At 42.9% G+C, this 26,621-nt stretch overlaps 1 protein-coding gene across 6 annotated transcripts in view; it reads left to right on the forward strand.

Annotated features, from left to right (window-relative positions):
- Window positions 1-26,621, forward strand: part of ZMYND11 (zinc finger MYND-type containing 11) — a 146,280-nt gene that overhangs the window by 80,807 nt on the left and 38,852 nt on the right. For 2 of the 6 annotated variants that reach the window (XM_060248076.1, XM_060248079.1), the window contains exons 3-5: window positions 11,571-11,730; window positions 17,723-17,767; window positions 24,913-25,074. In XM_060248076.1, the coding sequence (XP_060104059.1) occupies window positions 11,571-11,730; window positions 17,723-17,767; window positions 24,913-25,074 (367 nt within the window). The remainder of the gene's footprint in view (window positions 1-11,570; window positions 11,731-17,722; window positions 17,768-24,912; window positions 25,075-26,621) is intronic. The other 4 variants (XM_060248077.1, XM_060248080.1, XM_060248081.1 and 1 more) reach the window with 3 other exon arrangements.

The raw sequence follows: 26,621 nt of genomic DNA on the forward strand, positions 1-26,621 counted from the left end.
ACTAGCTGGTACTAGCTGGAGGGTCATTCCTGGGACTCAGTGTGTCCAGTTGACAGTTGTATGAGGGGTGTCCACACCATTAAGGTTAACACCAACGTCTTCTAGCCCTCATAACAACTGATTTCAACACCCCTGGCCTAAGCATTGAAAGCTCAGAATTCTGATGGGAAGATGGCATATTTCTGTAGGTGCATTGCCCCCACATCCCCCCTCCATACCTACGGGACAGCTGAGGGTCCTTCAAAAAAAAAAATCTTCTTGCATACTTTAGGTTGTGTCCTGGAGAAAATTACCCCTAACAGAAGGGTTTCAAGCTCAAAGTGACAGTGAAGTTGTAAGAGACCCAGGATTATTTTAACACAGTCCAATTTGCTTGGGGAAACGACAGTGTCCACCCCTCTCCCTCCCCTTTTGTGAGATTTAAAGGGCCCCCCAGGTGATTGGCAGGAACATGTGGCCTGTCAATCAGCTTGAGAGCCCTTTAAATCTCTCAGGAGAGGAAGGAGGAGGTGGCTGCTGTTCCCAGGAAGTGAGTGCCACATGCCTGAACTCCAAAGTGGCAAATTTGCTGCTTGGAGTTCATGTATGGGGAGCCCCCATTTGCAAAAAACATTTAAAGGGAACCTTCCCTTTAAATGGCTTTTTGCAAGTGGGGGAGGGCTGCCTTGAAATGGGTGTTTAAAGGTTCCCTTTAAATGTTTTTTTTTTACAAGTGAGAGCTGCCAGTGCCGAAAACATACAACTTTCTTTAGGGGTGTCCCTAACATTATCACTGTGTCATTATTGCTGTAGGGAACAAGTTTTGGGCAGAATGCTATAGTAATTGGCAGGAATTTCAGCTGCTGACGCATAGTAGGGAACTAAAGTGTTTGACTGTTGAGGGTTTCTTTATATCCAGTCCTCTTACTCTCACTGGTTCCTACTTCAGCTCTTGGAGTTCTAGATCAATTTTTGCTGCAGGAAAAAAAACACACAAGACGTGCCGTTTACAGAACTTGGCCCCAGGGTGCAGATAAAAAACCTGGGATAATGGGGTCATGTATGGACAGGGGAGATGCCTCTGCCAACCCAGAGAAATCTACCTAGGCTTGCAGAAAATTGGAAGCTTTTACAAAAAAAAAGGTGGGTTAATAATCCCAAAATTGTTGAAATGTGGGTTTGGATCCATCACAATGTCTGGAGTGTGGCTTTCACACCTCCCCCTCCCACCGGTTTGCTGCTTTTATAGTCTGTTAACATATTACAGGATGTCCATTAGACAAGTTGGACCCGGTATCGTTTATATGACGTTTGTCTGCATGATACCCAGTTTTGTTTCCCTGTCCAAAAAAGTGCTAAAGCATGGAATTCTCTTTTGTATCAGCCTCGTGCAATAGATGTCTTAGTTCCAGCTGTCCTGAATCTTTGCAGAGAACACCAAAACGTCTTGTTGAGGGGATTTTTTTTTTAAAAAAAAATGTTCATAAGCTGAGGAGTTCCTCAGTTTAGGCACCAAAATAGAGTTGTAATGGGTAAGTTGTAAAACAGTGATAAACCAAACAGTAAAAGCCGAAAAGAAATAGTGTAGCAGCAGCAGAAAATAAGTTTTTAAAAAATCAAGAGGCAAAACCAGTACAGCTAGCCTTTGTATCAAAGGCTCAGCAAGGATCATTTTTTTAAAAAAACCCACTAACAAAAAGCCTGGCAAATAACGTTTTCTCACCTGAAAGACAATAGGCTAGGTACTAGACAAGCTTCTGCAGGGATAGCATGGCACAATCAAGGGGCCACCACTGAGAAAGATCTGTTTCTGATTGCTGCCCACCTCTGCTGAGCTGATGAGAGTATCCAGACTAGGGCTGGTTTTAGCTGGTGAGCAGGTTGGTGGGAGATTAGGTAAGCTTTCAGCAGGTAAGCGGGTTGGTTAATGGAATGGCTATACAAGTCCCTGGTGTTTTCAGAGTTGCCATTCAACTGAATACTGTCTTCTCACAACTGTTCTTGTTCCACATGCTGCAATGAACCTTGAAGACCGTTTGGCTGTTGTTGTGATGTTTGAAAATGGCCTTACTTAAACACTGCATGTTTCCTTCAGGCTCACAAAACATTTTGAGAAATAGGACTGTCATCATCTGGCACAGCTGACCTTGATAAAAATTAAGGTCCCTCTAGCATGCTTCATGTCACAACGTATTACCAATGCCATCAACAAATAAGTCACTGCCATAATTAAATATTACTCTCGAATTTATGGTTAAGCATTTAGGGGTTTTTATAAACAAAACAACCACAGAGTGTGAACTTTATCCTGAAATTTAGCAACTTGGTTCTTTTTTTTTTCAGAATGTTTTTGCCAATAAGGATTATTGTTTGCAATGTCTAGCTCCTCAGATTAAAAACAATAGAATTGTTGTATAACTTCATTGTTATATTACTTTATGATTAGTTAGTATTATTTGCTTTGGACGGAATCCATTTGGAAATTCTCATGTGACAAGCCCCAGGAATTGAACTCAGGTCTGATTTTTAAATGAGTTTTACCACCACAAAAGAACAAAGAACTGTTGTGGGAAATCTTTTGCTCTAAGATATGTTGATGTTTGACTTGGAGTAAAAATGTACCCTGCAATACAAGTGCTGAAAGTTTTGGGGTTTTTTTCAGAATATAGTCGCAGTTTAAAAAGCAATTTCTTGGTTTTGTCCATCTGAATAAAGATGTGTGATGTTTGCCAACACTGAGTACCAAAATGTTATTGCCTTAGAAAGAGCAGTAGTTACTTTTAATGGGCAGTTAAAATGCAGTCCGTACTTATTGACCATTCAGTTCCAAGACCAAAGTTGCATTTGTTCCTAAACTCAAGTGTTGAAACAAATTTGGAGTTATGATCCTAGGAGAAAGCCCATATTGGAATTGTATTTACAATCAAGAGCTGTTTCATTATATTGATGATGATGATGATGATGTGCCTTTTCTTTTGACTTTGTTTAAACAAATCCTACTCATAGCTCTGTCCCTCACCACTGATTCATGAAACTGATTACTGTGGTGGTTGTTTCCGGCAAAGGAAACAGTGGCTTCTGTGTTCTCATAACCCTGTTTTTATTGTATATTAAAATAGCTCCCTCTTCTGCTGATGCATGCATACCAGGGTGTCAAACATGCTGCCTGGGGGCCAAACCAGGCCCCTGGAGGGTTCCTATGAGGCCCCCAAGCAACTGGCTCTTGTCTGCTTCCTTCTCCCTTTTCTTGCTTCTTTCTGCAGAACAGCTTGCTCTACAAGACTTGTGCAATTGCCCAGGCGCTACAGAGCAAAATTTTCTCCATTGGTTGAGGTGATTCTCCTTCCTGGTCCCCTGGGGAAGGAAGGAAAGAGCTAGACTGGAGCTTTGCCCAGTTCCCTGGATCCCATGAGAGAAATACGAAGAAAGCACCTTTAAGTCCAACAAGTGCTAATGTTTTAAGTTGTTGGGTTTTTTTAAATCTTGTCGTGTTTGTGTCCTTTAAAAAGTTTATACCTCTGCTATCTAATCTTAAATACGTACATACATGGCCCGGCCCGATGTATCCCGGCCTGGCAAGGTCTCATTTATGTCATAACAAATGAGTCCGACGCCCCTGAATTGTATACATTTATTCTTTTTTCCTCATCAGTATGAAACTGAAGTTTTTAAATCTTTTGAAAAAGTAATCTTATAAGAGTTTGTTGAATTTCTGTGGGTAGTGTTCTGTGGGGAAATCACAGCATAATGGCGCAGTGCACAAGTTGCTTTACCCAAAGACTATAGAAAAGCCAGTTCAGTACACAAGAGGTTCACACTGACATAGATGTTACGTTGAAATGGCTGGTGTTCCTTTTCCTTTGTCCTGCTGAATGCTTCAGAACATCAGATTCTGTTCTCAGTATTCTCAATTCCATTCGGTTCTCTATTCTCACCAGTAACTGCCACTGTTTTAAATCCCTGTTAACTGTTTTCTGTAGGGCGGTAAAATATCTGTTGCTCCTCAGACTGTGGCAGGAGAATGGAGATTAGGAATCTGTAGGAGGTGTCTTCTCCTAGAAAAGGAATCTGTATCGGAAGAGGAGTTCAATGGCATAACTGCTTTAGTGGCTCACATAGGTGGGATTAGGCGGTATAACAGCCAAAGATGTAAGTTAATGATGTTTTTGAGTGGAAATCTAGAGTGACTCAAATTGCCAGAACAAGCAAGTCTTGTCTGTTTTTAAAATTATTATTATAATTATTTCTCCTGACACAACTGACCAGATAATGAGCATTATGGGAGGTTGTATGCTGCCTGAGGTATATAAAGTATGAACAAACAGGACCATCTCTGGGCATGTCAGCAATTTCTGTCAGACTGATTTTAGTTTAATTCCATCCGCTACACATCTGGCCATCCAATTCTACACATAAAGTCTTATTTTTAAGTAAATTACTATTTGCGGTGTTTTCATGTGCGTTGCAGTGTAGCCGTAGAGGCTTGTTTTAGATAGGTCCACTGGCTGGCCTCGACTTGGTCAAGTGATCCTTGAAGTGTGGGGTAAAACATGCTGCATTTTGATAGAATGATTTATTTTGCTTAAATGATGAGCCTACAGAATTCTTTATAGAAGATGTTTATTGAAACTAATATTAGGAAATGTCACTTCTTGTAGTGTTGAAAGTTCTGGATTTGGAAATCCCTCGAGATTTGTGGGGCGGAGCTTGGGGAGAGAAAGAACTTCAGCAGGGTATAGTGCCATAGGCTACCTTCCAAAGCAGCCATTTTCTCCAAGAGATGTGATCTCTGTAGCTTGGAGACCAGTTGTAATTCTAGATCTCCAGCCACCACCTGGAGGTTGGCAACCTTGCCTTTTTTCTAGCTTTGTGTCCCAGCAACACTGCTCTAAAACTGCTTTTCTTTTGCAGTTGCATAATTTTTGTTTCACTTCTCCCTTATTTATCGATTCAGTATTTTTTGCCTTTTCCGTTTCTTGTTCTTCTGATAATCTGAAAACTAATATAATCAAATGATTAGACTGATACAGTCCAGATTTTAACATTCTGGATTGCCATTCCAGCTCTATCATGAGTTTGTGAAACTTATTTCTGAGTGCCGTTGTTTCTCCTCTCCATCCATGAAATGGGAATAAAAGCAGTCTGCCTCAGAGGGTTGTTGCGAGGTTGAATGAAATAAGGCACATAGAGAGACATTCACCTAAAGAAACTGATTTAGTAAATGCTGATTTCTTCAGTGTTTATCTCTACATGGAACTTCTTGAGTAATCTGATAGCTTTTGTTAAGAATATGCCCATAGGTCCCTGTTCTTCCTGCACTCATAAACTCTAGTTCCCTTCTTCACTTCTTAATTTGGCAAGACAATCGCATTGGTCAAACCAGGCTTACAGCAAACCGTAATTTGTCATAAAATCAGAATTGGAATCTACCATTGGAGTGGGCTTCCAAAGTAAAGGGGCTGACTACAGTTTGTGATAATGAAGAGTGAGCATGATTCAGAGTCACAGAGAGCTATGATTTGGCGCTCATGAGCAGGAAAGAGAGCGTGCAAGCTGGAAGCACAGTCTTGATGGCCAACCCATAATCACTGGTTATGTCTAACCCAAACCTAAATGAGAGTGGATTTGCATTTTACAGAGCTTTACAGTTCAGAGGGAACAAATCCATGATAGATGAATGGCACCATGCTGATTAAGGCTGCAGTCAAACTAAATAACGCACTTTTAATCCACTTTCAATGCCAGTTCACAGAGTAAAATCCAGTTGGAAAGTGCATTGAGAGTGGATTGAAAATGCCTTATTTAGTGGGTGTGATAGCAGACCTAATGTCAAGAGTTATCTGCTTCCTCCATTCTTCCTCTTCTGCTTATATGGTGCATTGAGATTAAAGACAGATTTCTTCCATCTAACTCCAGTTAGTTGCGAGGTACAAATGCAGGCCCCCTTAGCTAACTGATTTGTTTCTGCTTCAGTAACTGGGATTCTTAACCAGAATTACACAATAATCTAAATTATTGGGAATGAAATAAACATCAGTTAGCGGAAGAACCACATTTATTTATTCATTTACTATATTGATATCCTGCCTCTCTGTCCACTGGAGACCAAAGCAGCTATATCATTCTCCTGTCCTCTGTTTTATCCTCACAACAACCTTGTGAGGTAGGTTACACTGAGAGTCTATGACCAGCCCAGAGTCACCCAGCATGCTTCCCTTCAGGGATTGCCAATTTCTAGGTGGTGGCTGGAGATCTCCTGGAGTGACAATTGATCTCCAGGCAACGGAGATCAGTTCCCTTGGAGAAAATGGCCACTTCGGAAGGTGGGCTCTATGGCATCATACCCCATCAAAGTCCCTCCCCTCCCTCAACTCCACCCTCCTCAGGCTCTGCCCCTCAAATCTCCAGGCGTTCCCCAACCTGGAGATGGCAACCCTATCCCTGGCAGAGCAGGGATTTGAACCAGGACTTCCTAGACCCCAGTTTGACAGACACTTTAACCACTACACCACGAGTGTCAAACTCATTTGTTATAAGGGCCGAATCTAACATAAATGAGACCTTGTTGGGCTGGGCCATGTCAGGTTGGGCCATGTGTTTACCTATTTAAAATTAGGTAGCAGAGATATAAACGTTATAAAAGACACAGACAAATGCAATATTTTTTAAAAAAAAAAACAACTTAAAATATGCTTAAAACATTAGCAGTCATTGATCTTAAAGGTGCTTTCTTTGTATTTCTCCCATGGGATCCAGGGAACTCGGCAAAGGAAAGTCTGGCTCTTTCCTTCCTTCCCCAGGGGACCAGGAGGGGGAAGAGCCTCAGCCAATAGAAGGAAGAGGGGCTTGACTCAGGAGCAAGCTCTCCTCCCCCCTTCCTCCCCTAGGGAGGAGCCTCAGCCAATGGAGAAAATAGAGGTTTTGCTTTGTAGCTCCTGTGCGATTGAGCAAGCCTTTCAAAGCAAGCTGTTATGCAGAAGGAAGCAGATGACAGCCAGTTGCTCGGGGGCCTGATAGGAGCCTGATTTGGCCCCTGAGCTGCATGTTTGACACCCCTGCACTACACCATTTCTGTCTTCAGTCTTAGGATGCAGCAGCATGAGAGGAAATGTGGGGAGAGGGGATGGCACCTAAGCCTGCCATAACAAGGGATGGTTTGTGACATCAGAATGCAGCCTGTGTTAGGCGGTACTTAAAGGGGCAGCACTGTTTGCTGATATCCCTACTACCTTTATGGGTGTCGAAGAGGAATCTTGCAGCATGATCTTCGACTAATCCACACGGGGTTTGCTCTCCTTGTTTGTGGATGAAGAAATCCTGAGCCATAAATACTGAACTACTGAGCTGCAGCCTAAGCACCCCCTCCCCCATATGCTTTCCAGTCTGTTGACCAGAGGCCGAATGCTCGATCTCTGTTAACACAGATAGTTTGCCTCTGCTGCTTTTGTCCCAAGGTAAGGCTAATCAGTTATTTCCAGGGAACAACAGCAAAGAATCTCTTTATCTCTGCCTCTGTCCTGCGCCACACTTTCCTCCCTTGTATTTCTTGACATCTTGACTTCAGCGTCAGAAGTCCTTGAGACCCACCGGCATGGGAGTTTTCTCTCTCCACCTAGCAGTGAGCTTGGAGTAGAGCTAAGAGTTCTCCTTCATGGACTGAAAAACTGTTCTCCCTTGTGGCATCTGTGAAGAAGAAGACTGCAGATTTATACCCCACCCTTCTCTCTAAATCAGAGACTCAGAGCGGCTTACAATCTCCTATATCTTTTCCCCCCACAACAGACACCCTGTGAGGTGGGTGGGGCTGAGAGGGCTCTCACAGCAGCTACCCTTTCAAGGACAACTCCTGCGAGAGCTATGGCTGACCCAAGGCCATTCCAGCAACTGTAAATGGAGGAGTGGGGAATCAAACCCGGTTCTCCCAGATAAGAAGTCCGTGCACTTAGCCACTGCACCGAACTGGCTCTCAACCAAGTGAAGTCAATCACTGGTAAAGGGAGCAGCCCCCCTTCGCAGGCCTTTCAGTTTGAAGAGCCAGTTTGGTGTAGTGGTTAAGTGTGCGGACTCTTATCTGGGAGAACCAGGTTTGATTCCCCACTCCTCCACTTGCAGCTGCTGGAATGGTCTTGGGTCAGCCATAGCTATCACAGGGTGTTTGTTGTGGGGGTGGAAGATAAAGGAGATTGTGTACCGCTCTGAGACTCTTGAGTGGAGGGCAGAATATAAATCCTAACATCTTCTTCTTTCAACATTCCTAGTTCTAGGCTTTCAGCTCTCTATTTCATGGTGGTCAGGGGCCAGCGCCATGCCCTTTCTGCTTACCTGTCTGCTCAGTCAGTGCAAAGAGGGAGGTTTCTCCTCAGTTGCATGAACACCTGGAAGTGGTTCTTCAGGTTTCTTTCCCTTTATACATTTGTGGTCACCAGTGCAAGTTTTGTTTCCTTTGCTAGTTAGCAAGATGCTTGCACGGATATTTCCCCATCTCCCACCCCCCACCCCCGTTTTGCAATTATCAGGGCTTTTTTTGAGCAGGAACGCACAGGAGCGCAGTTCCAGCTGGCTTGGTGTCAGGGGTGTGGCCTAAAATGCAAATGCGTTCCTGCTGGGCTTTTTTTTACAAAAGAACCCCTGGCGATTATTATTTCTTTTTCTGCATGGACTTTTTGCGGTTCAAAAGGACTGTATTTCAAAGAACAACAATGGCAACCTATGTTACTTTTGATAATAAGAGATTTAAGCATTTATGTGTTAAGATATCCATACTCCTCTTTCCTCATGGTTCAGGGTGGTTTACAGTAGTAGTTTTAAAGAATTCCAATTAAAATTAAAAAAAAAACCACAGCAAACCCCAAATCTGTCCCTGCTTCCCCCCTCTTATAAGATGCCTTGCCATTCAAAACCCCTTATAAGCCCTGGCAGACAGGCAGGTAAAGTTGCCAGGTATGTGCTGGAAAATACCTAGAGACTTTGGGAGTGGATCTGGGAGAGGCTGGGGTTTGAGGAGGGGAGGAGCCCTCAGCATGCTGCAACACCATAGAGTACACCAAGGCTTTTTTTTTTGTAGAAAAAGCCCAGCAGGAACTCATTTACATATTAGGCCATACCCCTGATGCCCAGCCAGCCACAACTCTGTTTCTGTGCGTTCCTGCTCAAAAAAAAGCCCTGGAGTCCACCTTTTAAAGCAGCTATTTTTTTCAGGGGAGCTGATCTCTCCTAGCTGGAGATCAGTTGTAAAAGCGAGAGATCTCCAGGCCCCACCTGGAGGCAGGCCTTGCATCACCACCTGCAGATCTCCAAGGAGCAGACTCCCCTCACCTCTTCAGGGAGCTCTTTCCTCAACAGTCATGGTGAGAAAGAGCTGGGCTCTAGTCAGTGCCAGGCAGGTCCCTCAGTGGTAGGACAGCCAACAGATGGCTTACCTGAAGACTGTAGGTGGCACACACTTGCAGCATATTTTATTTTGGTTTTACTTAGGACGAGGGCTTTTTTTGTAGCAGAAACTCCCTTGCATATTTGGCCACACACCCTTCTTGCGGGGCCTACTGTAACCTCTCGGAGGGCTGGCTACATCAAGGGTGTGTGGCCTAGTATGCAAAATAGTTCCTGCAACAAAAAAATCCCTGCTTTAGGACTGCATTTGATTAATGCAATTGTGATCAATTGTGATTTTAAACTTTGGGTTTATGTTTTTATGAAATCTCTTTTGTGTGCTTATTAGTAGTCTTAGCTGTCTTGATCTCTGTAAGGAAGGAAGGCGGCTAATAAATATTTTAAATAAAGATTTTTTTTAAAGTTCAGAAATGGAATAAAAACTTTTTGTTTGATAGACTGACATATGTTCTCGTACCTGTTTGTTGGGGTGTTTGTACTCACTCATAAGAGCCCTGTGATGCAGAGTGGCAAGTTGCAGTATTGCAGTCCAAGCTCTGCTCACAACCTGAGTTGGATCCCAGAGGAAACTGGGTTCAGGTAGCTGGCTCAGGGTTGACTCAGCCTTCCATCCTTCCGAGGTCAGTAAAATGCAGCTTGGCTGGGGGTAAAGTGTAGATGACTGGGGAAGGAAAGGGCAAACCACCCCATAAAAAGTCTGCCATGAAAGTGTTGTGATGCAACGTCACCTCAGAGTCAGAAATAACTGGTGCTTGCACAGGGGACTACCTTTAACTTTTTTTTGTACCCATTACAGTCTACACCAGGGGTGGCCAAACTGTGGCTCAGGAGCCACATATGGCTCTTTTACATATATTGTATGGCTCTTGAAGCTTCCACCGTCTTGTTGGCCAGCTTGGAGAAGGCGTTTGTCTCTTTAAATCACATCGCCAAGCCAGCTGGCAGCTTGGGGAATGCATTTAAAGTTGCTTTCTTTCTACCTCTCCTCCATCGATTTGCCTTCCTTCCATGCGACTCTCAAGCATCTGACATTCATGGCTTATGGCTCTCAAACATCTGACATTTATTCAGTGTGGCTCTTAAGTTAAGCAAGTCTGGCCACCCCTGGTCTACACCCTATGATCTGAAGACACTGAAATTTCCACCTTCACATCTTCACCTCTGTTTCAGCATTATATCACTTCCTATATATTGACCTCTGCCAGCGGGATTTATTTGTGTCACTTGTCAGCAATTCAAAAAGGGCTAGTTTACTCTTTGTACTAGTGGGCAATTCAATCCACACCCAAATTATAACTTCTCTGAAGTCTTTTCTCTTTGGAAAACAGCTTTTTTGAAAGACTATATCCGATATTGCTGTAAATTTGGTAAAAGTTAAGGCTTTGTTTTTCTGCCCTTCCTTCCACAGACCTGGCCAAACCTCTTTTACAGGTGCTTTGAAGAGTAGACAAGTGACAGTTTTATAACTGCCCACAACTCCAATGTTTGTATCTTACCGGGGATTTATCCTATCGAATAGCGGGAAACAAATTGTGTTAAAAATAAAAAAGTGAGGTATTTGGCTCCTCTGTCAGTTCTCATGATACAGTTGACATGACATAGTATATCCCAAGCACTGAGGCAGTCATTTGAATGCTTTCTCCATGCTCCCAGGTTGCCAGCTTGTCCAAGACGAATTGAAGATTTTCAGCACTCCACAAGGCACAGAAGTGTCAGTTGGACTGGCTCCAAGTCAATGTTGTTTCATGATCTTAAATGGAACTTGCCGAGTTAATTAATGTCACTGGCACGTCTTGTCTTTTGATCTCTGGCTGTCAGAGTGGAAAGGAGGCTGCATGCTGCAGGACGCCTAAGCCCATTCTTGGCCACTCCTATGGCCAAAGGGGAGGGAAGGCTTTCTCTTTCATGTTGTGGGCACAGCACTACTTTTAGCAGTAAGAAGACTGTGTTTGCCTTGAGAAAAAGAAACTTCCAACTCGGGAAGCATGATGCTCGATGTTCCTCTCTTGGTTTAGAGAAGTTGATTCTGGTAAATCCTTAAAAAACCTGTGAGGTTCTGTGCGCAGTATTTTCGCTTCGAATGAATGTGGAAAAGGTGTGGAATGCAAAGGAGATAAAGGAGAAACGAGGAATGTGTTTTAAAAACAATTAAGTGGATGTCCAGTGTTTTGTTAGAACTTCTTTTTCTGCTCACTCCACAGGTACATGTCTCGGGTTCATGGTATGCACCCCAAAGAGACCACACGTCAACTTAGTTTAGCTGTGAAAGACGGCCTTGTTGTTGAAACCCTGACAGTGGGGTGTAAGGGATCAAAAGCCGGTATTGAGCAAGAAGGATACTGGCTGCCTGGAGATGAGATTGTGAGTATATTTTTCTACAAGAATTTCCATTGCATTTCCTGGAATGTTGACCCATAGCCTGATATTTGCAGTTCCTACTAGCAGCTTATGCGCAGGGACTCAGAACAGCTTTCTTTTAAAGCCGACACAGGATAGAAGATTAACTTACTTAATAGTCTCAGTTACTGCAGGTTGAATTTTTCAAGGCAGAAAGTTGATAATCAGAGAGATGAGGACCTCAGAGGTAAATGAAGATAGTTCAGTAAAAACAACTGAAAGGGTGTAGGTGTTGTGAACACAATTACGTTTTTAATCTCTGGATCAGTTTTAAGGGATAAGGCCATAGGCTGGGACTAGTATATAGGCATACCCGAGGGTTGGAGCATGCCAATTGACATTTATGACTTTTTCTCCCCTTTTAAGAGCAGAAACGCCCATGCTATATTACTCACTGCATTTGAGGGGATTTCCCTAGTTCTAGAAAACATTTGCCACGAGGAACCTAAAGCTCCTTTGAGTGCACAGAAATGATGGCAGTGTTCATTGGATCCAGACCTGCGGGAGAAGTCTAAAAATATGACAAAAGGCTGGGGAGGGAGGGGGGAGGTAAGGAAACGCTTCACCAATGTATGAACCAAGGATTAACTATTTATTTCATAATTGCCCTGCTCTAGGATTTCTTTGAAGCACCTAGAATTGGTTGCTGTTGGAATGGGACACTGGTCTGACCAAGAGTTGGCTGTTCGTATGCTCTTTTGCAGAGGGGGCCCCGGATGAATTGCATCAGAGGAACTACCAGATGAAAGCTTAGGGGGCTTATTTGGGTATAGGAAATAGGATGGGTTGGCCAGTTTTGCCTTTAAAATTCTTGGGTGTTAGAAGAACCCAGGACTTCTTGATGTAGGTGAGTGGCATGAAAGCTCTCCAGATGTTCCCCTGCTTGACTAGGGAAGAGCCACAGAGCCTGACCTTCAATCTAAACGTTGATTTTTTACCTTTGGCGTAATTAACAGTTGTTGCATTGAGTCTTATCTTGCAGACAATTTAAGAAATCAGTTTTAACGATACGTCACGACAACACAGCCTGGCTTTTCAGAGCTTTTGTTTGGGGAAAATAAAATAAAATTATCAGCTCTTGTATAGTTTCAACACTTGGGGAAAATTCTGCTGACATTGCTGTCTTATGTATAGGTCTCCTTATAAAAGTTTAAACATAGTTCGCTGCTTTCAAAGTAAAACAATATTTGAACTGCAGGTCTGTTGTTTGAAGGACAGGGTAGTTGAGGTATATACAGAAAATGCATGATAAGTGCATACTTCCAAGAACATTTTATAGCATCATTTAACCGAAGTAAGTAGAAGTGCTGCTGCCCCCAGTTTTAAGTACCATTTTCCCAATGCAGAAGATGGAAAGCTTGAATCGAGATATGGCCAAAGACTTTCTCTGTCCTCCACATAATACACATTTCCTGAAAAAAGAATATCAAATAAGCTTTGCAATGCAGACCAACTATATAGACTGTTTAGCTATAATCAGGCCTCAGATTCAGCAGGAGCTCACAGGAGCAAAGCTCCTGAACCTTTCTGATAGTTCATCCTCTTCCTCCCCACTTACCTTGTCCATTGAATAGTAGGTGCAGCTGCATAACAATCTCTGGATTAGGAGAGCAAGCAGCCAGCCAGCCACCCACCGGGGGCTTTGCCACACCCCCAACAGCCCTCATTAGTCCCTGGAGAAGCCCACGCAACCCTTTCTCCACTTCTTATGTGATTTTGGGTGGTGGGTGGCTTGCTTTTGACTGTGTGGGGAGGGCAGCCCAGGAGAGCCCCAGGTGAGCGAGGCCTGCTTCGGCTGGCTGGATTTCTAGCCAGCCCAAGCAGGCCTCGCTCGCCCAGGGCTCTCCTTTCTTGCATTGAGTTGCTTTTGGATGGAGGGGGCGGCCCATGCTAATGAATTATGCTAATGAGCTCCACCACCTATTTTTCTACAAAACAATCCCTGGTTATAATGACTACAAGATCCCTGTTGGACATAACACACAGTCAGTGTTGTATATCTTTTGCATTGTTTTTTTAACAATCAATTTTTTTTACCCAGGTAGTCAAAATCCTTCTTACAGTTAAACTGGATTCCAAAATCTATATAAATCAAGGACATTTCTATTTATTTCCTTAGTCTGCATGATTGTGACAATACTTTTAGTCAGAAAAAGGCACTTGTTGATAGGGATGGAAATGAACTGGGAAAATGGAGGTTCGTCCTAGCTTGTGGTTCCTGAGGTCCCATGAACCTCCCCAGCTTTGCAGACTGGTTCATGAGGTTTGTGGATCTTCCCTCCCTACTTTCTGCTGGCAGCGGCTCCCCAATGCCAGCAGAATGGAGTGCGGGGGGGGGGGGGTCTTTCAAAAGCCGTTTTGGAACATTCCCTTTAAATGGCTTTTGCAAGAGTGGAATCCAAATGGTGAATTCATCCATAAGTGGTGAATTATAGCCACTGGGACTCCACTGCTGTGCGACACCTGCTTGCAAAAATGATTTAAAGGGAATGTTCCCTTTAAATTGCCTTTGCAAGTGTGCAAGCACGCCACCTGCTTGCAAAAGCCATTTAAAGGGAATGCTTGGAAGCTAGGGAGGGAGGGAGAGGGCTCACTAAAATGCATCATTTTCAGCCTGGGGTTCAGTAAACTCCCAAGGCGCTGAGTAAACTCCAAGAACACACACATACATAAATACACACACATACAATCTATTTTTATGAAGCACCAAATAAAAATAGGTTAACCACACACCAAATTTCCCATATATTCTATAGTTTGTATTGACAGTATAAGCCCAGACTCTTCAAACATATGCTGCCCTGTCCTGTATAGTTTTGTTTCAAAATCACACCTCTTCTTTTTTTGAGAAGGAAGGGGGGTTTGGTCAGTTCCTGAACAGGAACCATAATTATGATGCAATCCAATGCAGAGTTACTTAAGTCTAAGCCACAGTCAAGCAATAGCTTGAAGACTAATACAGTTTATTTCAACATAAGCTTTTGTGAGTGAAAACTCCCTTCTCCAGATGCATGAAATGTACAACCCTTGGGACTGACTTTGTATTAGGATCGCCAGGTCCTCCTTGGCCACCGGTGGGGGCTGAGAGGGTAGGGTTCCCATATCCAGGTTGGGGAACTCCTGGAGATTTGGGGATGGAGCCTGGAGAGGACAGAGACTTCAGTGGGGTACAATGCCATAGAGTCCACCCTCCAAAGCAGCCATTTGCTCCAGGGGAACTGATCTCTGTAGCCTGGAGAAGAGCTGTAGTTCCAGGGGATCCTCAGGTCCCACCTGGAGGCTGGCATCTGTAATTTATAAGAACATAAGAGAAGCCATGTTGGATCAGGCCAGTGGCCCATCCAGTCCAACACTCTGTGTCACACAGTGACCAAAAAAATTATACAAACACACACACACACACACATACACACACACACACACACTGTGGCTAAAAGCCACTGATGGACCTCTGCTCCATATTTTTATCTAATCCCCTCTTGAAGCTGCCTATGCTTGTAGCCGCCACCTCCTTTAGCAGTGAATTCCACATGTTAATCACTCTTTGGGTGAAGAAGTACTTCCTTTTATCCATTTTAACCTGACTGCTCAGCAATTTCATTGAATGCCCACAAGTTCTTGTATTGTATTCTTGTATGCCCACGAGTTCTTGTATTCTCCATCCCATGCATAATCTTGTAAACTTCTATCATGTCACCCCGCAGTCGACGTTTCTCCAAGCTAAAGAGCCCCAAGCGTTTTAACCTTTCTTCATAGGGAAAGTGTTCCAAACCTTTAATCATTCTAGTTGCCCTTTTCTGGACTTTTTCCAATGCTATAATATCCTTTTTGAGGGACGGTGACCAGAATTGTACACAGTATTCCAAATGAGACCATACCATCGATTTATACAGGGGCATTATGATTCTGGCTGATTTGTTTTCAATTCCCTTCCTAATAATTCCCAGCATGGCGTTAGCCTTTTTTTATTGCAATCGCACAGTCTTGACATTTTCAGTGAGTTATCTATCACAACCCCAAGATCTGTCTCTTGGTCAGTCTCTGCAAGTTCACACCCCATCAACTTGTATTTGTAGCTGGGATTCTTGGCCCCAATGTGCATTACTTTGCACTTGGCCACATTGAACCTCATCTGCCACGTTGGCGCCCACTCACCCAGCTTCAACAGATCCCTTTGGAGTTCCTCACAGTCCTCTGGTTCTTACCACCCTGAACAATTTAGTGTCGTCTGCAAACTTGGCCACTTCACTGCTTACTCCCAACCCCAAATCATTAATGAACAAGTTAAAGAGCATGGGACCCAGTACTCAGCCCTGTGGCACCCCACTTCTTACCGTCCTCCACTGCGAAGACTGCCCATTTATACTCACTCTCTGCTTCCTATTAATTAGCCAGTTTTTGATCCACAAGAGGACTTGTCCATGACTCTCGAGCTTACTAAGGAGCCTTTGATGTATATATACTGTTGCTAATAGCCACTGATGGACCTCTGCTCCATATTTTTATCCAATACAGTGGGGTAATAGAAGGCAGCTGAAAGTAGGGTTGTCAGTTCCAGCTGGGGAAATTCCTTGATGTTTGGGGGGTGGAGAGTGGGGTTTGGAGTACAGTGCTACAGAGTTTACTTTCTAAAGCAGCCATGGTTTCCAGGGGGACTGATATTTTCAGTCTGGAGATCTGTTGGAATTCTGGGAGATCTCTGGACCCCACCTGGCAGTTGGCAACCATAGTGTAAAGCAAGATCTAATCTGAGGAGTAATATGTTACTACAGGCGGGTGTGAGGCACCTCTAACTAACAGCAACAAAGTAGAATACACATAGAAGTCCAATGCAGGATGGACTGAGATAATAAACTGGCACCTGTAAGGTATACATGAGATTTTAGCACCTGTAGTGAGTTAGGAATTTGGGGTCCCTGTTAAAAGGGGGGGGGGTACATTGTCTCAGATTTGCTAATGAACACTAATTCTGTACTTTCGGTCTTAAGTCATGGACCTCAGTGCATTTAGACTGGAGTAACTCTGGATTAGGGTTGCATTATTATAGTACAACCCAAACAGAGCTGCACTCTTCTAAACCCCTTGACTTCAGTTGACTTAGAAGGATTTAGTTCTGCTTAGGAGTGCACTGCTATGTTCCTGATAATTATTTCTGTTGTCTGCTGGTAGCTTAATTCTACACAGCCCTCCACTTCTACAGGTAAATAAAACACCTCTGCCAATTTGGGCTGATTTCCCCATGATAGTAATCCCCTATATATCCCCCCCTTTATTTTGAAATACCAGCCAAAAGCATTTTTTAAACTATGGGTCAATTGCTGATAATCAGAGGTGGAATTCTAGCAGGAGCTCCTTTGCATATCAGGCCACACACCCCTGATGTAGCCAATCCTCCAAGAGCTTACAAGACTCTTTTTTGTAAACTCCAGGAGGAATGGCTACATCAGGGGTGTGTGGCCTAGTAGGCAAAGGAGCTCATGTTAGAATTCTATCTATGCTGATAATACAGGGTTTTTGTTTTTTTAAAAAAACCTCCTGGATTTTCCGAAGTGTTGACACCATTGCAGTACATCGTAAGCATGTGTTTCTTCCCAGAGACTGTGTAGTGAATTTATTGATCCCTTTGCCATTCTGAGAGTGCCACAGGTAGACCCAGCTTTAGTTCCTTTTGCTTCTTTGAATGGTTTTTAAAAATTATTATTTTAAAAATTCCTATAATTAATTTCCTTGCTTGGAAAGCTTTCAGAAGGAGAAAAGAAAAAAAAGGGGGGGGAAATGACTCTAGACAGAGCAGCTCATTTGTTTGGGGGAAATATGTGCCGTCAGGATGCTATCTGTAATAGTATGCTTTCCCCATCTCCCATGTTTCAATTCGTTTTAGCCCTGTGTGACTCAGATGGGTTCCAGTGCAGCGACCATGTGTGTGTTTTTGTTTTTGTTTTCTTTATTTTGAAAGGCCTACAGTATGCAGCCTTTCTCCCGGACAACAGCAAAAATCAAGGTGAACAACTTTTGCACTATGCAGTCTTGAATTTCCTGTTGTATTTTCTCTTTATTGACATTTTCCTGATATGCATTAGGGTAGATTAGCTTGTCACTTCTTAATTTTCAATAAATGTGTTAGTCATGCTTATGATATGATCTGTGTTTCGAGCAGTTCTACACTTTACGGGACTGTCGTTAATTTTTTTTTTTCTCCCTTTCTTCTTCCTGGGGAGCTGGAAATGGTAACTCTGTTACGCCACAAGATGTGAAGTTGCTTGGTTTCTCCCTCTCTCTCTTTTTAATCTGTTGGTTTGGGAGGAGCTGATGACATCTGGCGGCAGACTTTGCAAGTGCAGACATGGCTGGCGTTCATACTTCCCAGATTCTGGGAGCTTTATAGCTGCTGTTACTGGAATGCTGGCAGCCAGATGTTAAAATTTACATAAATACTTTCTTCCGCATGCAAGGAAATTATGTGGCAGAGATCCACCTAGATCCTGGTCCTGCAAATGTGCAGGTTTGTAGGGTAATCTTTTTTTGAAATCTTGATTTTTGACTTTGAATTTGGAACTGCCAAGCCAGTAACTTAATCACGATGCACACAAGGCCTGCCGTGAGATGTCTGCCAGAAGTTCAGTCTCTTGCCAGTAACACGCAATTTGGTCCTTGCAGTGTTCCCGTTGAAGTTCTTTCTCTGTTGGTTTTTTAAAAACACAATACATTTTTTAAAAGTAACTATTATATTCATTTTTCCCCACTTGGAGATTTACATTAGAAATATAAGCACATACATGCAGCCACCCATGTACAAAATTGCAGTAGTCAGACTATACCGTCCAATTTCACAAACCAATTCCTCCCACCTACCCCGTTCTTCAGCGTGAGCACAATTGTTTTCTCTGTCATGAATCTCTGTCTTACATATCTCTGTCTCTTCCCATAAGTATTTCTCTGAAACTACAAGCTTCAAAACTTTTTGACCAAAAAATGCTAACAGAGATATTTTCTCTGCTGTGTCTACTGATGCACCATGTGCGTCCTTGGCTTGAGAATGCATTTACAAAGGGCACTCTCAGCAAACAGTTGTTTCTTTTTAAAAATAAGCCCTTAAAGCCCAGCCGCTTCTCAAGATCACCATAAAAAAGAGGCTGTCTATCATTTGCAGCACTTTTGCATGGTATCACAGTCATCCATCCAGCCTCGCTCACCCCACAAGGTACTTAACACCGGTGAGAGTGATGGATGGGTGTCAATGTGGTTCTCGCCTCCTCAATCAGAAAGCGGAGCAGAAAAGCCTCTTGCTGATCTAATGTGGTTGAAGCTGTTGTGCTCCATTAAGCATATAAGGCTGTGACCTAGGTTAGCTGGGTCCAGGTTGCTCGGATGGAGTATGAAAGAGCCCACAGTAGTTACAATCAATGTTCCCTCTAAGCTGAGTTAGTGTGAGCTAGCTCATGATTTTTTAGCCTCCAGCTCACGCATTTTTGTCTCAGCTCAGGAAAAATGGCCATAGAGCAAACTAATTTATGCAACAGCTCACAACTTTAATGCCGGCAGCTCACAACTTTAATGCCATTAGCTCACAAAGTAGAATTTTTGCTCACAAAACTCCACAACTTAGAGGGGACATCGGTTACAATGCAACTAGGAGTCCTGCAAGTGGTTCACAAAAGTCACCTAAACAGTCACACCAGCAATTGTATAATTGCAACTTATATTTCCTTGTGGCCTTTTTTTTTGGGGGGGGGGGGGGTCCAGCTAATTAGTAATTAATAATTTCATTCTGAATAATAAGGTCCTGATTCATCAGGGTGTTGTCCTGGAGCATATGGAAATGAAGGAGAACCGAGCAGGACCTGGCAGCTGTCTGGCGGGGCTGCCATTCATTTCAGTAGAACGTGTGCAGGCAGACAGCCCAGCGGATTGTGTCCGAACTTTCTTTTATGTTTAATTGAGCCTTTTCTACTGGCAAACTTATACAAAGGGCAGGAAGGGGAATGCATCATGTGGAAATTTAATTCAATTGAATATTTTGTTCATTCTTTGGCTAACAAGGTATCAGATGTTAAGTAAGATAAGATAATCTGAAAACTATTTAGATCCACTGTAGTTTTCCAAGAGGGAATCAATGAAATTAATATAGGAATAGTTCATAAAGTCTTTTTTTTTTTTACTGGCGTAGAGTATATTGCGTATGCATTGTAGCATTTTAATACTGCTGTAACTAACCTGAGTCTAAAGGATGGAGTGGGTTGGAAACATTTTAAAAAACAGAAAGATAGGGGTCTTTTGAGCTCCTACAGTTTTGCAAATCAATGCAGCCAGCCACAAATGCAGAGCTGATGGTTCACGCCAACATCTTCACATGTGTGACATGGCCCTACACATTCTCAGGGTGTCTGCGTGGAGATGGCTATTGTGAGGAACCTCGTCAGAGGCTTTACTCGGGAGGGTGATCACTTTAAATTTCTCCCCGGTCACCTTCCCTCAGTCTCTCAGTCAGACTCACAGAAATCCTGTCAGAACTATTAATAATTGGCACCAGACGGTTTTAAAGTTAAAAACCACAAAATATTTATTAGGTAACAAAAGGAGGGGAATGCAATAATATTGATTATAACAGTTCAATATTAAAAGGCAAATCAGTTGGCAGCTGGTTGGCAGAATAAAATAATTACAGAGAGTAGAGACTTTTTCAGGCTGAGGTAAAAATATAACAAGACTTTGGCAAAAGATCTTAAAAATAAACAATAAACCAGGCAAGTTTCAGAATCCCACTGGATTCTATTTCATACAGGCTGTGCCTTCTGGGCACTCAGAATGCTGTTCCTTCAGTTGTTTAACCCTAACTTAGGCAGTGCCAAATCATATAAATAACAAACCTCAATCACTCTTCCACACACACATAGAGAACTCCTGACTGGTGTCAGTATTCTCCCTCATAGACCCTTTTACACTAGCTATCTTCCAGGACTCGCATCCCTCAATTCCGATGCGTCTCAGCCCCACAGCTAGTCCTCTGGTCTGAGTCTTGGGTACTTCTGCTGACCCCCAGAATCCAGTTCTCCCCTCAGTGTGTAATTGTGTGATCTAGTTTGTACTTGGAGATTGCCTGATGTGCTGGCAAAATCTCCCTCAGAGAGTTTCAAACGGTCTGAAAACTCCCTTTTCCAGACAGAGTCCACTCAGCTCTGTCTGCCACAAGGAACTCAGCCACTCTGGCCGCTCTCAGCCCCTCGTCCAGTTGGTTTTACAACTGCCCAGCCTAAGCCCACTGTTTTCACTTCAGACTGGTATTCTGAAGACTTCTATCGAAGACCTCCTAGCTAAGACTAAAAATCCTGAGGTGATTTTCTGCTGAGTAAACCTCAAAAGAATACTTTCCCGTTTCCTGGGCAACGTTCCAGCCAATCGCTGCAAGCCTGTTTCTCAGCTAAGGGCCTGAGTCCGTCACAGCTGTCAACAGGAACTCATTTGTATATAGGCTACACCCCTGACATCACCATGGTTTCACACAGGGCACTTTTTTGTAGAAAAAGCCCAGCAGGAACTCCTTTGTATATTAGGCCACACCCCCTTGCTCCAAACCAGCCAGAATGGTGTTCCTGCCCCCCAGAAGTCCTGTCAAATGTCAACTGAGGCTAAATTGTCTAGTTACCCTAAAAGAACACAGATGGCTTTTATAAACCTTTCCTGGTCCCTTGACTTTTGATCTTTCATTTTTTGTGAACTCATGTGTTCCAGTTTTCCCAGTATACAGAATATGACAGTAAGGGGTGCATTCAGAGTAATCCAGATGTGCTCCATGCACAATGTAGTTACTCTGGATTTTGGCAGATTATTCCATCTATGTTTAGGCACATGTTAAGCACCCACACAACATACATTTGACTGGAAAAGTGCCTGTAAAGATTTCCCATTTGATACAGTTATGGAAACACTTAACACGTGTGCAGGGAGGTGACTAGTTATAATTATTTGGCGGGGGGAGTGGAATGAAAAAGTCTTACATTCAGTGTAGCCAAGAAAGCTTTGCCTGTTCCAAAGGCTAAAAGAAAACAGTTGCTTCATATTCACACAAATGAAATCACAAACCACTTGTCTGTACCCTAATTTATGTTAATATTTTTATGAAAGGATGAGTGAGTTTCATTTGTATGAGACATTTTTTTAAAAAACTAAAATGCTCTCGATTTAAAATGTAAACAGACATGCAATCCTCAGTCTAGTAAGCACCCTTTTAAGGCCACCGAATCCAGTGGACTGATAATTCCTGAACTCTGCTAGGATTGCACTGCAGATGTGTTACATGTTCTCAAAGTTATCCTTGAGGCAGCTTTAGGGATCAGTGAAAGCCCAAGACTTTTTTTTGCAACTCCAAGGCATTGGGCCACATGATCTGGCGAAAGCACCCCATTATCTCTTGCAGTGTGGCAAACGATGCTGGGTGTGGCTGTCAGATCACACACTGCTTCATTGTCATCACTAACAATATTGTCTCCAGAAGCAGCTGTTTCCGTGCGGTTTCTGAAGTAGAGAGCTGGCCCAGTTACGGATACAGTTGACAAACAGCTATTAGAATATGTATTTATGTATTATTAACACTCTAGAGAACTTTACCACAACCCAACACAGATTTAGATGCACTTTAAGCCCATTTATTTTAGTGGGATTTCAGAGCACATATCTGAAGTTAAACTGAGTCTCAGATTGTGCAAGGTGTGCACTGATTTCAAAGACACTGGAATGCAGATAGGCATAATGAACATTTGAGAATGCGTTTTACTCAGCGATTGCTTAACTCACTTCCACTGAAATGAATGGGAAGGGATGTAAAAAGTTCTTTGATTTTGGCTGGATTGTGCCCTTTTTTATTAAGGCTGGGAAGCAGTAGGGAGATGGAGAGAGGCAATTCTTCCCTTTGTAGTTAGAATTGTATTTAGAAGTCATATTTGTAGGCTTAATTTACACCATTACAACCCTTTGAAGGACCCCCCCCCCCCCCCCGACAAAAGCCAATTCAGCTCAAATAGTTCAGTATCTGGATTCATGGAAAATACATTGCAAAAGGTATGTTAAAAGGAGGAACTTGAAGCCACTTAATGTTGGCATATTTCTTAGGTTACAAAGTGGGTTGAAGGCTTGTTCTGTTTTTTAAGCTCTTAAGGGTTTTGCAAAGCTTGTCCTGACTGTTGAATATTAATTTTTATTAATTAATTGGCAGGAGCTCTGAGTACTTACGAGGAGTTCTGCTTTGGTCAGGCCAGCTCCACCCAAGCTTATCCTTAGTGCTGCCCAAGTTGTCCAGCAAAAGCAACAAGGATGCTTAAAATGGAGCCCAGTCAGAGCAAAGCCAGCCTCAGATCCAGAATTGGTTGGGAGATGCATCAGCAGAGCAGAAAGGTTGGCCATCTCACAGCTTGGATTAACATTTCATTGGATAGTGAGCATTCTGAGGTTTGGTTCACACTTCCCTCTTGTTCGCATGGAAAGGAGTCTTCTCCCGCTGGGCTAAAGATGGCAGAAGGTTCCATTGGGGAGCATCGCAGCTCCTTTTCCTGGAAGTCCACATAGCATAGCAGTTATAGAGAAATGATCAAAGGGATCTAGACTAGCATTCAAATCTCTCCTCTGCCACCATCTTACTGTAGTGACCTTAGGCAAGCCACCATCTCTCAGCCTCAGCACTTGCCCTCTCCCTGTATGCACCATGGGAATAGTGACACTCAGGGCTTTTTTTGTAGCAGAAACTCCTTTGCATATTAGGCCACATCCCATTGATGTAGCCAATCCTCCGAGAGCTTACAGGGAGTACAGGGCCTACTGTAAGCTCCAGGATGATTGGCTACATCAGGGGTGTGTGGCCTAATATGCAAAGGAGTTCCTGCTACAGAAAAAGCCCTGGTGACACTGGCTTACCTTGCATGGTTTTCCTAAGGCTTACAACAAGAAGCAGTTTCAACACTGACAGTGCTGAATAAATAGGAATATAAGAACATAAGAGAAGCCATCTTGGATCAGGCCAATAGCCCTTCTAGTCTAACACTCTGTGTCACACAGTGGCCAAAAAAAACAGGTGCCATCAGGAGGCCCTCCCACTGTTGCCCCCCAAAGCACAAAGAATACAAAGCATCACTGCCCCTGACAGAGAGTTCCATCAATACACTGTGGCTAATAGCCACTGATGGACCTCTGCTCCATATATTGATCAATCCTCTCAAAGCTGTCTATACTTGTAGCTGCCACCACCTCCTGTGGTAGTGAATTCCATGTGTTAATCACCCTTTGGGTGAAGAAGTACTTCCTTTTATCTGTTCTAACCCAACTGCTCAGCAATTTCATTGAGTGTCCACAAGTTCTTGCATTGTGAGAAAGGGAGAAAAGTTCTTCCTTCTCTACCTTCTCTGCCCCATGCATAACCTATTAAACCTCTATCATGTCACCCCTCAGCTGACATTTCTCCAAGCTAAAGACCCCCAAGTGTTTTAACCTTTCTTCATAGGGAAACCTTTCTTCATAGGGAAAGCGTTCTAGTTGCCCTTTTCTGCACTTTTCCCAGTGCATTTATTCCTCTCTGTAGTGAGTGCCAATCAAAAGGAATTTCCTCCCTTCCTCAGAATTCCAAAAGGTAAAAGAAGGATTCATCCACACCTTACTGAGGAAATGTAAACCAAGCCTCAGTACCAACAGAATGGCCAGTGGCTGATTGCCACCCTTAGTTGGTCAAATGCAGCTAGCGTAGTCCCACCACCTTCCTTCCAGATGAGTTTAAAAAAAACAACAACACTGGGTTTTGTGTAAATACTACATTTCTATTACGCAAGTCAAGAACCATCTATATGGGCAACTAGTTGTGGATGTGGTTTATATACGTTGCATTTGTGTTGTTCATCCAACACTTCCTCGTAACAAGAATTAAAGCCTTCCATCCACTAGGGGGGGTTAAAGCTGTAGAACGCTTGGGGTATGGAAGCTCACAAAGTTTACAGGGTTTGGGACGTAAATAATAATTTTTATGAAGTTATCCATCAAGGAGGTAACAAATACTCTTTAAATATTTACAATGCCTGCCTGTTGCGAGACTTTGAGAAATGTGCTTTGTTCTTGGCTGTTGCGGATATTGACAGAATGTTCTATCAAATTATTTTGTATTTCTTGTAGGACTGGGAGACAGAAACTCATGACTGGTATTGTTTTGAATGCCATTTGCCTGGAGAGGTGTTGATATGTGACCTGTGTTTTCGTGTGTATCATTCCAAGTGTTTATCTGATGAGTTCAGGCTTAGAGACAGCAGTAGTCACTGGCAATGCCCAGTTTGCAGGGTGAGTACCTCTGAGCTTTCATGTGCTGAATAGAGGCTTGGTATTTGTTGTTAAATAGTTCTGAGAAGATGTCTAGCCAGGAGAAACATCACCTTTCTTTTCCTTTCCTTTCCTTTTTTTTGTCTACTGTAACGCCAATGCATATATTCAGTGCAAATCCAAAAGCATGGTCATATCCAGATGTGGTTGGGCAAAATGTAGGATAGCCTGCTGCTGTGAAGGAGCAGTGTTTAGAGGGAGTAGTTAGAATGACTGTATTGCTGGATTGGACTGGGACAGATTGTGATGTGCAAAAGCCTGTTCAAAAGTCTGCCCCCCCTCACCCCCATAATTGGCCCTGAGAAACGTTTGCCACAATCGCACAATCTGTCCCAAGTTCAAGAGCTCTGCTGAATCTGTGGAATGCCCCTCCCCTGTTCATTTCACAGAGGGGAGCCAATTCTGGGCATATGCCTTTTTTTTTTGTGAGCCCAGGTCAGATTCTTCCAAGGAATCCCCATGTGCACAGCACAGCGTTGAATCAGTGGCATTTTCTGCTTTGCCTTCGAAAAGAATGTTCCCTCCTTCCTACATTTGCCCAACCATATCCAGATATGCATGAGATCTGGCATTCTTCCCCAGTTCATACATAAATTGAATAGTGGGAGAAAAAAGAAAAAGAATTCTAAACTTGTGTGCATATTTACTTAAGTATTGCAGAAGGTTTGCATTATGTTACAGCAAAAGACATATCTTATTTTTTCCTCTGGGCTTAACCAATGTTTATCCATGCTATATAATATTGTGGCTTGAAATCCACTCAAAACCATTCTATTCAAACATTGTACATTGAACTAATTTCCATAAGGCAGGGTTCCTTTTAGTCAAAAGCTCCTTTCCTTTCCTTTTATTTATTTTTTTTTGCACTCATATATTTTGAAATGCATCTTTCAGATATGAATATCGGAGTCCCTTAGTCTCAAAGAGTAAGGGTGGGAGGGGGGGAGGCTGGAAATGAGAATTTAGTATTTGCAAAAAATCAATTGATTAGACAGGCAGGGACATCCCTCCCTTTTTTCTTATTTAACTTCCCCATATAAATATTATAATGAGGTATGTGTTGAAAAATATGGAGATATATGAATGAGGGGTTGCTGTAGCCAGCTTTGTAGGGAAGTGTCATATTTGCCAAAAACAGTGATAAGAAGACTGATGGTAAGATAGATAGTGGAAGTTATTTTACTTTTAATGTATTTTTAATATGGCACAGCGATAGCTTTGCAGTTTAAAAATTCACATTTGTGCAAGAAATGTTTAGTTTTCCCAAGTAAATGTCCAACAAACAACAAATCTTTGTAGTTGCCAGGAACTGTGATTTTAATCCCCAGCATTTAACTATGTCAGAGGAGCGAGCGGTGAAGAGTAGGTGTTTGGAAAGCCTCTTGTGATTTGGGGAACTTTTCTGTAAAAAGATACAAAATCCAATGCATGTAAATGGTATTGGCTGCCTTGGCCACAGCTGACTTTTCTCTATGTCAGGGGTCCCCAACCCCCAGGCCATAGACCGG

Source organism: Heteronotia binoei, chromosome 10 (assembly GCF_032191835.1).
Source record: "Heteronotia binoei isolate CCM8104 ecotype False Entrance Well chromosome 10, APGP_CSIRO_Hbin_v1, whole genome shotgun sequence".
NCBI classification, from domain to species: domain Eukaryota; kingdom Metazoa; phylum Chordata; class Lepidosauria; order Squamata; family Gekkonidae; genus Heteronotia; species Heteronotia binoei.